This window comes from Alosa sapidissima, chromosome 16, assembly GCF_018492685.1.
Source record: "Alosa sapidissima isolate fAloSap1 chromosome 16, fAloSap1.pri, whole genome shotgun sequence".
In the NCBI taxonomy this organism is placed as follows: domain Eukaryota; kingdom Metazoa; phylum Chordata; class Actinopteri; order Clupeiformes; family Clupeidae; genus Alosa; species Alosa sapidissima.
In genome coordinates, this window is record NC_055972.1 from 23,736,852 (window position 1) to 23,754,752 (window position 17,901).

Genomic DNA, 17,901 nt, shown 5'->3' on the forward strand with positions numbered 1-17,901 from the left:
CATGTGATCATAACCATCCATCGTCCTCTTCATCATCTTTATCCTCATCAGAGAGAAGAGCAACAGGATGTATATCTCCAGTATGGCGTTTTCATGCTGTCTACTCCGGAGAGTGTAGTGTTGCATGGCCACATCATGAAATCGGAATCAGGCTCTTTTTTTCTGGTCCGGAGTTGCCTTCTTTTTTTGTCATGAGTACATGTGTTTGGTCAATGTCCAGAACTGGAACTTCACTGTCTGACGCTGCAAATGGGTTCCATGTGGGACTGGCTGGGATGTAGAAATATGCAGTTCTGGGGAAATTCAACCAAAAAAACTGGGGGATTGTTGGAGGCGAGTTTTGGAGTTGGGGGTTGGGATGGTTGGTGTGTGTGTGTGTGGGGGGGGGGGGGGGGGGGGGGTGTATAGGGGGACCTTACCGACTGGCTCCTGCTGATGGCTGCGCCTTCCAGATATCTTTCCCCTAGCGTTTTGATTGGGTAAGCGCTGGGAGTGGGTGGCCTGTTCCAGCTTCTCCGCCATGGCCGTTTGACGCTGCATGCCTCGAGCCCATGTCCAAGAGTGGAAAAGCGCGATCACGTTACAGGCTAGACAACACACACACATGCGGCACGGCGGAATGACGTGCGCAAGGGGTAAGACCCGTGTTCCGGTCCAGCTGGCCATTCCCAGGCCGTCGCCGAAGGAACTGCCTGGCTGGCAGGTGTTAGCCTCGACAGATCGATTAACCAGTCGACATCCCTTCTCTCCACCCCCCCCCCCCTCCCCCCAATCCCACCTCCACACACACAAAAAAACATTGTCTGTGGAGCATATCTGTTACTCATTTATTTCAGAGTCTTTTTATAATGTCTACGTTCTTTTCACTCCCTCTTGCTGGAAAGTTCCATAAAATACACAATTCCCCGAAGCAGACAGAGTTGAAACGCAGTCCGCATTTGAAGAGGAGAGATTCGAGAGATTCCGCGCAGCACGAGGACATTAACAAGAATTAGTTGTCCGATAGTTAGCAGACGCGCGACATAATGTCTAAACACAGAACCTTGGGGAGGCAAAGCTAAACACTAACAGAGAATGAATCCTGAGGACAGTCATCTAAGTCATCTGGCCACGCTTCCAAATAATTTGACAAAAGTACACGGCATACCATTTATGGCTCTTGGCTGCTAACGCTCTGCTACCATGTTAAGCCTGAAATGTTTGTCAGCCTGCAGTTTTGTTGGCATGGACTTAACACTGTCACATAATTTGTTTGCCAAACATGCAATTAACAGCCTATCTCTTTTTGTCTAAAAATAGTCTATTGTACACAAACACGAAATGCATGCATGCTGGAGAAGTAATAACAGTTCATGACATCTGATCTGTACCTTAGCATCCAACTGAAGATGTTCATGTGAAGGCATCTGAGCAATGCACGTCTTATTTTCATTTTTTTCTTCAGGTGCAAAACTGGAGCTTGGTTCTTGCGGATCATGGGTTACAAAACAAGGTCCATGCATTATGTCTTGTGGTGTCTTTACTTCTTGCTCCTTCACTTGTTTTGTTCAGCACAGGATGAGGACATGAGATTGAGTAAGCGTGCTTCTCACATCTTCATCACAGTATGTTGCATATCTCCATTTGCATGGTGACCATTGTCTTATAACATTGAGGTTTACTGAAACTTCACTGTGGCTTTCCATACCAATATCATTTGCTAAGTCCAACATTCCATTGATTTTGTTTATGCAAACTATAGGAATAGTAAAACTAACTTACTTCTTACTCCAAATAGCTGGCAAGTTTGGGCTAATTTAGAATTGATTAGTTTCTCCGGAGGCTTGCACTTTGAGGCAAATATTCATTGTATGTCTACTTCACATTATACCTCCATATTGTGAACCATCTGGTTGTTAAGTAGCAATATTCCCACTTCTCTTCTGCAGGTTGTAGAACTTCCCAGAGCGATCTGGTTTTTATAGTAGACGGATCATGGAGCGTGGATGATGTAAACTTTGAGATTGTTAAGAAATGGCTGATGAACATCACTTCCAGCTTCAACATTGGCCAGAAGTTCACCCAGGTCGGAGTGGTCCAGTACAGCGATGACCCACTCTTGGAGATACCTCTGGGCAAGCATTACTCCAGCAAAGCCCTCCTGAAAGCAATGGACGACATCAATTACTTGGGCGGAAACACCAGAACGGGAAAGGCTATTAAATTTGCCACTGACAAATTGTTCGCCCTCTCTGAACGTGGTCCACATGGCATTGCAAAAATCGCTGTGGTTCTGACGGACGGGAAATCACAAGACGAGGTATTGGCTGCCGCCGAGGCCGCAAGGAAAAAGGGGATAATTATCTTTGCGATCGGTGTGGGGTCAGCAATAGAGGAAGCAGAGCTAAGGGCCATCGCCAACAAGCCTTCGCGCACTTATGTTTTTTCTGTCGAAGACTACAAAGCCATCTCCAAGATCCGTGAAACCATAAGGCAGAAGCTGTGTGAAGGTACGTATGTTTGTGATTAATACATTTTGAAGTTCCCTGGGTTGAACTATGTCCGTTTTGGACCTAAACCTGTCAAATCGTTGTAAATTGTAAGTAAATGTAGTCCATAAATAATATGTGTTTTTTAAAAATAGCCAGGTTTACAGGCCTGGCTCTCACCAGAGAGGAAGTGCTGTTGTTGCCCCTCCGCATGTTTACCTGGAGGCCTCACTAGAGGACAGATTTGCATTGTGGCCAAGAGAGTGCGAGCTGCATGGATCGTTTGGTGCCTCCCACTTCACAGGAAAGATCAGGGGCTGATTTACGCAGCAGAACATTCAAGTACTCTGTGCCCATATCACAGGCTGTAAATAACCCTGGAGCGTGAAATGACCATGATCTTCCATATAGCTTGGTCTCTTCCAGAAATTGGGTTGTCAACAAAGCACAGTAATTCCACACATTAGTACCTCCACGTTGACCAAGCTTACAGTTGTGCCGACATTGTAAACATCCTGTCAGAGTTGTACTGTACTGTACTCGATAGAGTATAGTGATTCTTCATGCGAGTACAGGAAACAATCATCTCACTCTCTTTGACCAGGCCGTTCTTGCACCTTTAACGTACAATACAATAGACTGAAAATGCTGCAGAACATAAAACAGTTCTCTGCAAAACAGTAGCAGATGTTTTTTGTCAACCAAATAAGGAAACTGACCAACCATTTGGCGGTTTACAAACACTGTCAGGAAAAACATCTTATCCTAAGTCATTTTGATTTGGTGTAGGCTGCCATATTAGCCAGGAAAGTCTTTGAGGACTTGTAAAGAAACAATATAAAAACCGAGAAACAATATTGCCATTAGGTTGGAAAATGTGACTAGCATAACATTTTATTTGGACTCCAGAGAAACGTGTTAACCCAAAATACTTTGCAGGATCCAGGAAAGCCCACGATTAAGATATATTTTGCTAGTGATGGTCCCTTTTTGTCTCTTTCTTAAAAGAGAGAGATGTTCTTTAGACCGACTGCATATTTGCACAATGTCCAGTTAACCATGCCAAGGCTTTTTACTACAAATTCTTCAGTTCAGTCCGAGGCCAAATGAAATCAACAGTTGCATTCCATACATGCTTAACCCTTTCATCACTTTATGTGCTGACCACACAGCCTTGGCTACGGCCACAATATGCCTGAGTCTCAAACCCCATTTAGTAAAACGGAGTTCAGTTTAGTCATTTTAATTCATAAGGTAGACACAAAAGAATAACCTATTCAGGTAGCAGAAATAGTAGCTGCCAAGACCTCAATCCCCCAAAAAGAGTTCAAATGAGTTGGATGAATGGATGAATCTGAAAATGCATTCAGGTTCATTTGAAAGGAGTGCATTGCTGAGCTGAAATACTACAGATATACAGTAATGTTCTATGTCTAGATGAATAGATAGGCAAGTGAATAGATATTTAACCTCCGAGCCTTTGCCTTCCTCCCTTTCAGAGACTGTCTGCCCAAATAAAATCCAAGTAGACTCCCGGGACGAGAAGGGATTTGACATTCTGCTGCACCTGTCCGTGGCCAAAAAGCTGAAAAAGACACAAGGATCTTACTACGGCAAAAAAGCCTATGAAGTAACACCCAGAGTCGACTTAAGCGACAGCACCAAGTAAGCCTAGTTAACACCCACATATCTTGTCAACTGAGAATTAATAAGGTCTATCTGACATATAAATCCCTTGCACCATATAATATACAATAATATGATTTGAATAATATAATAATAATAATAATAATATCAAATAAACTTCTATGAAAGTGAATTTCAAAAAATTGTTTACTTGACTGGACTTTCAATTATGGTTATGTTTAAAAGCAACCTTGGACCAAGTCAATTAAAGGAGAAATCTGCATTATTTTTCACATAGATCTGTTTCTCGAGATCACAGACGAGTACTGTCGGTATGAAAACAACCCCAATGCGTTTTACCTAGTTTGAGTTGCTAGTTCCAACAGCTACTGCGCTACACTCTGGAGGCATGGGGGACTCACGGACATGCTCTCATCCCTCAGTCACATTAGCTACAAAAGACAGTGACAAGCGGCACCAACTTGCCGTTGAGTGGGCTGCAACCAAGGCTGTGCTTCGCGGGTGATTGATGGCTACCGATTTCTATGTGCAAGGTGGCTGACAGTTTCTCATACATTACTTCAGATGTATTTTTTTGTTACAAAACCTAACTTTTTAGATTTAAAAGTTCATATTTCTCATTACATATTGCAAAATATAAGGCCACAAACCCTAATCTTAGTTAGTACAGAAATACTGCCTTTGATGAGTTAGCTCCATCATATTGGATAAAGTTTTCGAGTTAACTTTTCAAGCAACGAGCGTCATGTCTCCTTCATTCCGATTGGCAGTCGCTTTGTTGCATCGCTCAGCCAGGGGCGTAGATTTGCGTGGGGAACGAAGGACGTGTCCACACCAATGTCAAATTACGACTGAAATGTCCCCACCAATATTTAGGTTGAAATGTGGAAAAAAGCGCTCACATGCGCTACACAAAGAGTTAAATCATTTCTCACTTCATGCTGCGGATCATCTCGTACAGATCTTGTAATGTGCAGCCTATAAGGGTAAATCGCGCTGATTTAAAGTTACCTATAATAACTACCAGTGAGCCGCAGTCTCCTGCGCAGCATGGCGCACTACAAGGCATATGAAGTGCGTCCAAATTCACCCATTCTTCTCTGTTGAACTTCTCGAGAAGTAGGCTACTCATCATGTGTCACATGAAAGAGCCTTTTCTCAGCTTTTAAACGGTGCTAGCTAGCCACTATTTGCTGTGATAAACAGTTCGCGAGAAAAATAACTTCAAGAGATTTAATAATTATTCTCTGCGCCATCTCCACATCCATTTGTCTCGGTGGAATATTGTAAGCTTACACACTCTTCACGCAACACATGACAAACCATAGGCCTATATCAGAATAAACAGCAGACCTTACCGAACACAAAGGTGTAATGCATTCCCGTGTATAGTTAGCTGTTCCAGAGTAATCCAGTTTTGAAATAAATTGTAGCAAAATTCAACATGGTCTTTTGGCTTTAAGCATTTCTTAAAACTGAGCTGTGCTTACATCGCCTAGATATCTGTAATTATTAGAATCCGAGAATATACAGGCAGCTCACGGTTAAGAGTTTGTCAATGTAGCCTTAATGTTTTCTTTTCACAAAATGCTAAGCATGCATGTATTTAAGTTTCTTAAAACTGAGCTGTGCTTAAATGGGTCAATGCATGATTTCATAACAGACCAAATAGAAAATAAATGTTAAATGTTAAATATAGCCAACACATCTGTACATAAAATCAGATTATGTAGGTTACACAGTATAGTTAGATCAAGTTGGACAATAGCACATTTTAATCATTTTATATATCTATGGTGGTGTTAGTGGGTAGTGTCCTCACCAAAGCTCAGACCAAACCTACGCCCTTGCGCTCAGCATTTGCATAAAATAAACTTCTTGTCTATTTTGGCCCCGCCTTGCTCGTGGCAGCCTGCCGCTTTGTCGCTGTGTCTTTAATGTGACTGGGGGGTTAAGCCTGTTTTATGCTTCTGCGTCAAATCGACGGCGTACCCTCGCAGACCCCTCTGCGTCGCCGCAAACCCCTCTCCGACCCCTCCGCCGTAGCTCGACGTGCACCTCCAAAAAAACTACTGTGGGAAGTTAGCAACATGCTAGTTCACTGACATAAGATTTGCAAATAAACTCAGACATATTTTGGTTACAATGACGGGGTTATCCGTTTGTAACCAAGTGTCTATACGTCAGTAAAGTTTTGACATTAGCACTTCGCCAGCAAGCAGTACTTTGTGGGCAGTTGTGCTAAAGTTAGGGTGACCAGACTTCCCGGTTTAACCGGGACAGTCCCGATTTTGAGATGCGTGTCCCGAGTCCCGACAAAAGCCTGTCGGTACGCTAAAATGTCCCGGTTTACACCAACCACTATTAAAGTGTCCCGGTTGTCAGAGATTACATAGCCGACATGGTCTTATTATAGCCCGATCATTAACTAAACCCATGTAGAAAGACTAGCCTAAAGCGCCCGGCGTATGATTTCGATAATGTGTGTTTGCGTGCGTGTGTCAGTCAATCATAGCAGTCTGCATAATCTTTGGAACCAACGTTGCAATGCCTCTTCATATCTGCCTTGTTTTAACGGTTAGGCTATACACTACGACAATGTTGAAGAGAAAGTCTTGAGAAAGTGAGAGTTAAATGTTTTCATGCATGTCTAGATAACAGGTGAGCAATGTTTAGCAGACAAACAAATGACTTTGCACTCGTGTTTAGGCATACAGGACCTTTTTCTCTGACTGAAAGTGCGCAAAACTTGTGCATTAACATAACAATATTTAATACATTTTCTCGGGGGTGACACCCCCGAACCCCCTGTATATAAATCTGGTCACCCTAGCTAAAGTTTGCTTGCTACCATAACTTAAACTGGCTGGCAGACACCTCGCAAATAACCTCAGACTTATTTGCTGGTTACAGTAACTAGGTCAATGTATTTTACTGTGTCTTTCTTGATACTTTACAAAATCTAAGCAAGAAAAGGCCAAACAAATAAGATTAATATTTTGGCACGACAGTCTATGGGGTTTGCCATTCTGAGTAGGCCTACCGTTTCGTTCATACAGTCTTTTCGGTGGTGAGCGACGCAGACACAGGCGACACCAAGCGTTATGGCGGTGAAATGTATCGCGATGCAAAGCAACCCTACGCAGAACCATAAAATGGTCACGACGCCGTAGGAGTGCCGGTGTAGCTACGCCGTGGAGTGGACGTAGAAGCATGTTGAGCCCTTTAAGCGGGGATCACACTGACCAGCGGCAAGCGGCAGGTTTCCTATTATTCTCTATGATTCGACAGCGGAATGGTGGCAGCACTAGGTTAATGCTAGTGTTGAACAAGCATATTCAATTTAAGAACGAGATAGAAATTATTATGGTCTGAGCGTTGTGTTACGCTTGCCACTGCCGCTTGCCAGTGTGATCCCCGCCATAGAGTGTAGCGCTGTAGCTGCCTTGTTACTTTAGCTTTTGGAACTAGCAACTCGAGCTAGGGCATTTTTTTTTCATACTGACGACAGTACTTGGTGACCTCGAGAAACAGAGATATAAAAAAAAGCCGAATTTCTCCTTTATTGTCAACTGAGCTAATTCTCAGTTAACAATCTGTTTCTGCTGTACGGGATCAGGACCAGGTCAGGCCTAGACTCAGATCCTCTCTGAGTGGAGCACCACTGTGACTAAAAATTCTACCATAACCATTGTTTTTGTGAATGTCCAATGACCATGTTACTTATTTGATCCTAAGGTCGTTGTTCCCTGATGGGCTTCCGCCGTCCTATGTGTTTGTGGCCACGGTGAGGTACAAGGGCTCGGTGATATTGGAGGAATGGGACTTGTGGAGGATTCAGACGCAGGATGAGAGACCTCAGATGGCTGTCAGTCTCAATGGCTATGATCGCACGGTCATGTTCACCACCACCAGCAACTCATCTAGTGGCGTTCAAATGGTCACCTTCAAAAAGGGTCCAGCAAAGGTACAGCATGCTCCTGCTCAGCCAGAACTCTGTTGAAGCACCTCACTACCTCCAACAATCAACTGTCATCTTCAAATATCTGGCCAGTGGGTTGTAAAAAATGTTTAATTGTACAGATACTTTATGGAATTCGATATCTTAATTTATGAAAAGATATAACTTTGTTTTGGCCTACTGTTTTCCAAGCTTGCACTGTGGATTTTATAATCTATGATCCTCAACACCTGCCTTGCAGCTACAATACTGTGCAACCTCTACATGAAAAGAACAGCTGATCCAAATATACTGATTTTACAAGATTTATTATATCCAACACAAATTGCCTCAAAACACCTAATTACTATAGGCAACAATTAATTTAGCCTAAAAAGTTCTTAAACTGAATATAAACTCCTTTCCTGTTGTTTTTGCTCTTGTACTACCTGGAGCTCGCTTTACAACAGTTCCTGGAATGCCAAGGCCGAGCGTTCTATTCCTTACATACTAGCCACCTTATAGAAAACAAGCGCTGAATGAAAAAAAAAATGGAAACTTGTCTTTATAGACAATTATCCTGCTCTGTCTGAGTTGTTCTTTCAAAAGCTCTTCTGAGACGATTCTGTAAGATAAAACTCATGCTGTTGTTTTGAAAGAGAAATTGAATTTTTTTTTGTGGGAATAGAGTATATAGAAATACCCAGTGTCTGTTATCCTGTTGTTGTTGTTGCTGTTGTTGTCGTTGTTGCCATCATCAACATAATGTCCACCATTGGTGAGTTGTCATCATAAACACGATTGGTAAAAGAGTGAAATGCTAAAATAAATCTCTATTTTGTTTTTACTGCACCATAGAAACTATTTGATGAGAGATGGCATCAGCTACGTCTTCTAGTCACTGAAGAGGATGTCACACTCTATGTTGACGACCTGGAAATTGAAACACTTGCTTTGGAGCCACCAATTGGCATTTTCATAAATGGAAAGACTCAAATTGGAAAGTATGTCAGTAAAGAGACTACTGTACCTGTAAGTTCATATTTCTCTCCTCCATCTTGTTTTTTAAGGTTTTGTCATTGCATGTGAAATAATTATGAAATATCTTTGATTCCATTTGTAATACATTATTGCCGAGGCCGGTTTACAGTGTTTTCAGAAAGTACTGTAAAGATGTTTTTTTTTATCAAGACTCCAAACTGGACTGTTAACAGACATGCAGTTCTTCTTGCAAGCATCTTCACATACTGTAGGACTGAGTATAATGTGTTTATATGGACCCTATCTGATTTTTTTATCAATAGTTTGAAGTTCAGAAACTCAGAATCTACTGCGACCCTGAACAGAATAATCGCGAGACTGCCTGTGAGATACCTGGAATTGTGAGTACCTCATCATTCCTGCCTGGACACTTTTCTCACGAAAATATGAAGTTCATAATTGTTCAATGTGTCTGTTATCAAGACTGTGCTGAATATCATTCAGAAATGAATACAGAAAAATACAGTGCCTTCACATGCAGACATAAGGCATTGTACATAATATAGAATTTTGATGAGTGAAAATGTAGTCCAAAAACTTGGAATCTGTGATTGTGACCTAACCATTCTTCCCCCCTCTGCCAATGATCATCAATTTAGGACAAAAAGCGCAAATCCACCTTTGCTGTCCAGACGTTTCTCCAGCATGCTATTTATTACACAAAGCGCAATGTGAGGCTGCCGCCAAATGCTTCATTGGTTTGGCCATCTCACTACTAACAAAACATTGCCAGATTTTTACAATAGCTTTTAATCTGCAGTTGTGGATTATCTGTTTGGAGAGGATATGGAGGACATTTCTCAGACACAAAAGTCTGAGAAGACATCACTTCCTCCCCCTCCTCCTCACTAACTCTGTCTGTCTGAAAGTGCTTCATGACCCATGGCAGGAGACTTGTGACCAGATCTGGCTCTGTTGTGGCCTGGGCTTGGCTCTGAATCGTTGCTATCAGAGCTGTACCATGTCTGTCTGAAGCTACCCGTTTGTCTGAACCTGGTTGTTCTGTGGTAATGAGCTTCGGCTATGCTGCTTTTGTGACAGTTTCACTCCTTTTTTATTTCCAGGATGGAGAGGTATGTATTTTGGCAGATGGCTTTGCTCGCTTTCATGTTTTGCATTTTCACCTGCACAGGTAAGGCTGGGTTTCACTTAAGAGTCTTATAGTAAAGGGAGGCCAGAAATGTTTGTCCACTCTACGACTTGGCCTGATCACACAACTTCACAATGCAATCTTTTGTCTTCAGCTTAGCCTGGACTATGTTTAAAGCCTAATGACTTTAAATAGACTATAATTTAAATTATTCCAATTGCACCTTAGATTTCAACTTAAAATGAAATGTGAGTGCATGATTTGTTTTTTGGAAACATGAAAATGTCCACTGATCCTGGGTGTTCAGTGTCATTGTTTTGTTTAATAGAGCTTTACAACATACTGTACAGTGGAATCAATTAAAGATTGACTTAAAATAAACACATACACATTTAAGTTCAAACACCAGTAAACTTGTACATTCAAATTCAAACTCTAATAAACACATATACATTAAAGTTCAAACTCCATATCAAAGCCCCCCGTCCCCTACATTGTCAGTTCACCTAGTAGACTGAGAAGTTTTTTTCTTGAAAGCGTGTTTGCTGCCATAATGCTGGGCTGTATGTGTATTCTGCCAAGTGAATGAGTGACGGATGACTGTTATGAATAAGGCTGATGACAGGCAAGTGAAGAATGCATTTTTGTTTTTTTTTGGCTTCCATGTTTTTTTTTAAGGCTAGCTGCTTAGTGGTTGCATCGTGGGATGCTTTGTTGAGTATATAGAAAACAAGAAATGATGACACCCTAAGCCTTGGAGTGTGTTGCTTTTCTCACTGCCGTTTCTCTGGCTTGTTAGTGTGCCAATGGACCTGGTGACGTTGACCTCGACCCAACCCCGGAGCCATGCGCCTGCCCTCCTGGTCCCCCGGGTGTCCCTGGCATAAAGGTTAGACTCTACTCTATGGTTTCCTCACACGAGCATGCATGCCCTGGTAAGGAGTGGGGTCACAGTTGGAACAGGTTCCTCCCTGTTGGCGTAATCTACATAAAAGAGAGAGAGAGTGCCCTGTAACCAATCTCCACGGCTGCACACTTAAGCCCACATTAAGCCCATTCCGAGATAAATACATGTTTATAAGGTCAAGATCCACGCATGGAAACGCATGCTGGTTTTCAGCAGGTGATGATTGTATGAGGCATTTAACACAAATAGCTGTCTAATAAAATTGAATGAAACACACGTCATAAAATGTAAATCGTATGATTTATATCCCATAAGGACTTCATGTGGTAGCCAGTGCTGTGAGGTGGGGGGTATTGAGAACATTACTATGTAGAAAAACACATTATATTTCTGTGTATATAATTGCCATATAACCCTCATGGCGATGTAAGTGTCCGTTTGGCATGTTGCTACAACAACAACAATCACAACAACAGCAATACAAGCTGAACACTTCCTTTTCATCTTTGCATAGGGGGAAGGGGGAAGACATGGCGACCCTGGCAGACCTGGTCTTCCTGGTGCTGATGGTAAGCCTGTGAGTACTGAGTAGTTTAATATACAAACCTCAAACAGCTCAGCAAACATGTTTAGTGTAATCTGTAAAACATACTCAGCAGTCTCAGCAGCATATTCGCCATCATCATATTAGCATGCACCTCCTAGAATTAGTAGTATTATCTGATGTGTTTAAGATGTAGTGTGCTTTTTGTTCATTTGTGACCTGATCTGGCAAAATGAGTCACAGTGACCCAAAATTCAAAATTGAGATCAATGGGCAGAGGACACCATGAGCTTTGCAACGATATCCTGGTCAAAGTCATATCTTGAAAAAAATACAGCCTTTTGAATTATGGCCACAAAATTGTGTTTGAAGTTACAGGTTACAGGCAGGTACAGGTAGGATTTGCCCACTTCAATAATACATTTTTTAACTTTACATTCTTGTCTTGAGGACAATTCATTTTGAATGCCTCTTCTTTCTACGGTGGCACATTGCATTCACATCACAAAAAAAAAAAAAAAAAAAAATCAGGTTATCTCATAATTATGAGATAATTATCTCATAATTACGAGATAGTATCTAATAAAATTGAATGAAGCACACATGTGTTACGAGAGCCTAATTTGAGCCTAAAGTGATTTATGACACATTTCCAATTCTGCCCCCACTTGTGTGTGGCAATGACATGGTCTAGCTAGCTACAGTACATTGGAGAAGATAGACCTAACTAACCTGACCCTAGCCAGATGAATTTCGTTCCGCTATAGCTCCACCTAGCTTCACTCACATCCATCTGGGACCTCTTCCATTGAGAGTGATTTCTGCAACCGACTTTATGGTTCAGCCAATCAGGACGCAGGGCGGGAGTTTCATAGATGTGACATAGCGTAGAAGCGACTGTGACACTGTTATTAGCGTCACGGGTTGGCTTCGATGTGAGTGGTTGAAGTAGCACGTCAATAGATGACGGACAAGTGGCTTATTCAATCATATGCAAGCATTTTTTGATTAGGCCCAGCCTTCTGAAGCAACACTTCAATGGATCGGTTCCAGATGGATGAGTGGAGCTAGGCAGAGCGAAATTCATCTGGCTAGGGTCAGGTTAAGACCTAACAGCTTCCCAAGAGAAAGTCTGAAGTTCCTTTCAAACCTTTACTTAGGATTCACTGTAAAACTAAGCAGACCAACAGATCTCAGTTATTTCCTTCGATGTTTTGTTTAAGAGCAATCGTGTAGACTAGCATTTCAAGTTACAGAATAGAAACTAATGTGTTAGCTTATGGCTAATGTATATGAGAAATCCCATAGAGATGCTAACGGTTAGCATAATCAATAAAAGTAGATATTTAGAGCCAACTTCAGTCCATTTACGAATGGGTTACATAAGAAGAGTTCTTTGTTTACAACGTGTTACAGCGTGTGACAACGTGGATGGAGGTAGCCCTATGCCCTATATAGTAGTACCTTTGGGAAAAGAGTAGCCTATAGAAGCTTCTATACTCTTTGCTTTGGGGTTGGTGGCGATTTGACAGGCTTAGACAGATAATTATCTCGTAATTATGAGATAGTATCTCATAATTATGACATATTATCTCGTAATTATGAGATAATTATCTCATAATTATGAGATAACCTGATTTTTTTTTTTGTGATGTGAATGCAATGCGCCACCGTATCTTTCTTCTATATCACTAAAAAAGAAAAATCGATATTTTCAATGTTTTTTGAAGTAATTGGCCTGTATCTCAAAATTAGAATGTGCGACTTGGGACTCATTTTGTCAGATCAGGTCACATTTGTTTACTTCCGAAAATGCAAAAGTGAATGAGTTGACACAGCAGAATTAGGTCTAAGAAGTTGGGTATTCATTGTTTATGTATTATTTTGATGCACTGAATAACTTGAATGAAGAATGTCCTGAAAAAAACAACTACAATTCTCCTTGTCCACACATCTCTACAAATGAAAGTGTTACGTAACAAATGGCTTCCCTCGTAACTTAGTTTGTTAATGGGAAATTCACCCTCCATTACTGTAGGCCAGAGTGTGTATAGTGATGGGACTTAATCAAGGTCTGCTTAATGTTTAATGGCCAGTCAACACTAAGTGAATCAGTACTTGATGATGCAAGTCATTTTCCTAGATCTCAACATCAAATACACAGGGGAAATGCATTACACTGATGATAATTTGATGGTTATTTAAATACTTCTAAAACATCATCTCCTTTCCTGCAAGGGTCATTCTACAGTGCACCCACACAAAACAATAAACAGAGCAAATATAACATTAAAAGCCAGTGCAGTGCACACTTGAATACACACACTACATCAGTCACTGAATCATAGATAAAAAAAAATGGTGTAAATTATTATATATGATGAAGAAAGAAACAAAAACAAATGGTTTGCTTTAAGTCTGTATCCTGCTTATATCCAGACTTGACTCCCATGGTGTGCTGTTTATGTGTTATGTGTGTGTGTGCGTGCGTTTGCCTTTTGAGTTGAATATGCCCATAGGCTGCAATTGAATGTAGCAGCTGTACCAGATAAATCTCTGGGAGAGTGATGGCGGATTGCATGGTCTTTGCCTTTCACTCTAGGGAATGAAACTAGATAAATCAATGAGGGGTTGTAAATGGATTTTGTAGGCATTTGTAGGTTTGCCTTTTGGCTTTTTGTCAAGTTTTCTTTAGCACGAGTCAAGGTTGACCACAACTACACAGGGGTCAGGGGGGGGGGGGGGGGGGGGGTATGTGGGTGTTCTTGTGTATGTGTGTGTGTGTGTGTGTGTGTGCGCGCATGTGAAAAAGTAGTAGGGCGACTGGAATTGTATAGGTGAAATGAGAAAACACCTGGACGCCATATTTTTGGTCTGCCTGTTTGTTTCTTCGTGAGCTACTTTCACTTGAGGTCATCCAGAATTTCCCTCTGCCATAAACAACTACACATGAAAAGAGAGCTGTGGTTTGTTTGTTAGTGTTTCTTGTACATGAGGGTTTAACTGCTGTTCGACAGTGGGAGCCACTGTTCAACTGCTTGGCCACATGACATTTGGCACCAGCCTGTTTTCATTGTTTTTTCCACTTCTAACCATTTGAAATAGGGTTCATTATGTGCTGTATTGGAAGATGGCCTTCTTGTTTTGCCTTTGATTGTGATGGAGAAGGTCAAGTCACTCTATGGATGTCTGTTTGAATACAAAGGATAATTCTTTTCCACTTTCTTGTGGCCTTTTTGCCCTCTCTGCCATATAAAGAGTAGTCTTTCATCAAACTCTCGTAAATTTCACGTTGACAAAATTTCTTTCAAAACCGTAGGCAAGAATGTTCTTGAATGGGGGGAATTCACTACTTCAATTTTATTCCTCATCAACAATGGCAATAAAGTCATCCAGAGAGAACAGATGTTACATTTGGATCAAATCCAAGACACTTATGAATAGCTTAGAGCACATACAGATGCATACACATGTGCATGTTTTAATAGTGGCCATTCAAAATATCCTTTCTCCTTTATCCTTTGTGTGCATGGTTATTTAAAGCAATACTATGCCACAATTTGAAATTGAAATTTGATTTTAAAAGTAACTCGGTAGCTTGATTTTTCAAATGCATCTTTAATGATATATGGTCATGCGAAGGACAGACGTCGTTCTCACTAACCACCCAGGTTATGACAGACAGAACAGACGAAACACATGAAAATGTAAGAAAAGCCTTCACAGCATGGCATCACAAACAATATCACCAAAAGATGACAGTTAACATGCTGCTTAAAATTCACCATCCCCATCTGTCCCCCCAAAATTACTGCAATCTTTTTCAATCAATGGACAGACTAAAGACTACAATGAACTAAGTGTGTACAGTACTCTAATAACCTTATCAAGGGCCCAGGCATAGGTTTTCCATCCTTTGCAGCTGTGAGGCAGAAATATAAAGACTAATAGATTAATTTGTTTCATATGTTCTCTTGACAACCTAAATTATGAACTATACAGCGTTTGGCCCTGAAGTCACAGCTCATGAAAATCAAAGTAAGATATATAAAAAATAATTTTGAAAGCAATGGAAAACACTACCTCATCGTTATTCATTTCCCTGTTGTTCCAAGAAGTGTTGGGAAAACAAGATGCTTGATAGAAGCGCTCCACATTCCAAAGACACATCTCTACACATTGATTGCTGCAAGACTCTTACAATGATTTACAATGATCAGCATTTGTCACCGCCCTGTATCAATGTACAGATGTAACAATGAAGTCATGTGTTAACCTATGATTAACCCCTATAAAGTGACTCATTACTCACTCTTGTCATTACCTAAGGGTGTCCCTGGCTCTAGAGGAAGTCCTGGTGTACAAGGCCCTCCAGGCTTACAGGTAAAAGCTCCTGTAAACATGATCAAACACATAATAGATTCTGAGCGCTGTTGTAATTGTATTGTACTGGATGCTACGTAATGCAGTGTGATTTTTACTTGGTCTGCTGTTATGGCTCAGTAATGGCTCGTTTATTTTTTCTGCTCAGGGGCCTCGTGGAGTTGATGGGTACAAGGGTGATAAAGGAGAATCTGGGGATACGGTACAATGTTGTTGTTTTTTGTCTTATTTTGTATGCATATTTTCAAACTTACTGTTAAAAGCTTTTTTTTGTTAAAAAGTGCTTTGAGGCTTACAGCCATGATGTAATTGTAAAGGCATGATTGAGATATACTGTAGTGCTGTGTGTTACATCCATCTCACAGACCTTTTATTGCATTTGTTTACATTATCTGGCCGATTTCCATTGTTTTCTCAGAATAACATCATTATATGTTGTCATTCTTGATGTGGAAAATAGTTTTTCTGACAGCATAAACTATATTTGCACCTTTAATGCCTTAGAAATTAGTAGTTTGTTCTTGTTCTCTGTGTAGGGAGAGAGGGGAGTTCCAGGATTGCCTGGACCACCTGGCCAACCAGGTGAAAAGGTATGCATTTTATTATAAAGCCTAACCCAAAGGTCTAAAAACCCTTAAAACACACACACACACACACACACATACACACACACACACACACACACACACAAACAGCTTTCATTTATATTTTCTAGCTTGAGTTTTAAGGAAGGAGAACTGCACTGTTGTACTGAGGCTAAGACCTAGTCTGGAAGAATGTTTCTGTCAGTATGTGCTGCTAAGATAAACAAAGACGTGATAATGGAGATGTTCATGCACCTACCTCCCTAACTACATAAGCACGGGAGAAACAAGACAGGATGTGTTTCTGTCTAATCTATAGCTGAAACATTCCCTACATGCTCAGCGAGAACAAATGATGTTTTAGTAGCGTGATAAAATTGATGTTTCTCTGGTGGCCGCAACTCCTTGGCAGGTTACCCCCATCATTATGGTACGTTCTTGTGGTCAAATTAAGACAGGGGGGAAAAAACGGAGGTAATCCCTTGTGAAAAATGCAACACTGAAATTATGTTTATGGAAGTGAAGTCAAAAGTAGAAAGAGTGCTGAAAACATAAAACCTTAAATTATACAGTATATTGAACCCAGGCAAAGGATCGGTCAATGGAAATACATGAATAATGATGTTTAATAAAAGCTAAAATAGATCATAGTTAAGACCTTGGCAGATAGGCTACTCAATTTATGCAAGAAATGAATACTTTCTGATATAAAATAACCTATTTCAGTTCACACCTGCACTTCTTTAGATTTCATAATGAAAATGATCAGGATGACGCCAAAACTTTAGAACTGAAGTCTTAGAAACAGCATTTATTGTTAATGAAGAACATAATTTATTTCAAAGGCATGTCTCACTGATGTTAAAGTCCAGATGGTTGAGGCCATTTGAGGTAAACCGACCCAATCATGAAAGCCCTATTATTTCTTAATTTAGCCTAAGCAACAAGGTGCAACATGTCCAGGATATTGATGGCAGTTTAAATGTTCAATGTAACAACTTTGTTCCTCTTGGCTAACCTTTCAGTCTTGAAATGGATAGATGCATAGTTAAGGGCAGCGCGTGCAGGAGCTAATCCAGCCGATCCTGTCCTTGAAATTACATGCTGTGCTCTTACAGTAGTTTCTGAAATGCTGATACAAAGCACATAACAGCTCTGCTAAGTAGGCCTACCAATCACAAAATACTGCCTTTGACTTTCACCTTAAACAAAGCAATTAAACACCTTGCTGAAACTCCATGTCATCTCAAAATATTGTAAGTTGGACTTTAAGAAATATTCCAGCCCTCCTCTACCC

General features: G+C 40.9%; 1 protein-coding gene and 1 long non-coding RNA gene across 7 annotated transcripts in view; one reads left to right on the top strand and one right to left on the bottom strand.

Annotated features, from left to right (window-relative positions):
• Window positions 1–17,901, top strand: part of col21a1 (collagen, type XXI, alpha 1) — a 38,640-nt gene that overhangs the window by 2,223 nt on the left and 18,516 nt on the right. For 4 of the 6 annotated variants that reach the window (XR_006023214.1, XM_042065059.1, XM_042065064.1 and 1 more), the window contains 12 exons: window positions 1,445–1,575; window positions 1,929–2,489; window positions 3,968–4,133; window positions 7,854–8,082; window positions 8,914–9,087; window positions 9,360–9,437; window positions 10,161–10,169; window positions 10,986–11,075; window positions 11,608–11,670; window positions 15,967–16,020; window positions 16,169–16,222; window positions 16,557–16,610. Coding sequence is in view for 5 of the 6 variants with exons in the window: in XM_042065059.1 (XP_041920993.1) it covers window positions 1,445–1,575; window positions 1,929–2,489; window positions 3,968–4,133; window positions 7,854–8,082; window positions 8,914–9,087; window positions 9,360–9,437; window positions 10,161–10,169; window positions 10,986–11,075; window positions 11,608–11,670; window positions 15,967–16,020; window positions 16,169–16,222; window positions 16,557–16,610 (1,663 nt within the window). In the remaining variant the exon portion in view is untranslated. The remainder of the gene's footprint in view (window positions 1–1,444; window positions 1,576–1,928; window positions 2,490–3,967; window positions 4,134–7,853; window positions 8,083–8,913; window positions 9,088–9,359; window positions 9,438–10,160; window positions 10,170–10,985; window positions 11,076–11,607; window positions 11,671–15,966; window positions 16,021–16,168; window positions 16,223–16,556; window positions 16,611–17,901) is intronic. The other 2 variants (XM_042065061.1, XM_042065060.1) reach the window with 2 other exon arrangements.
• Window positions 3,974–17,901, bottom strand: part of LOC121684938 — a 33,931-nt gene continuing 20,003 nt past the window's right edge. Inside the window, exon 4 of the long non-coding RNA XR_006023220.1 lies at window positions 3,974–4,053. This is a non-coding gene — a long non-coding RNA (uncharacterized LOC121684938). The remainder of the gene's footprint in view (window positions 4,054–17,901) is intronic.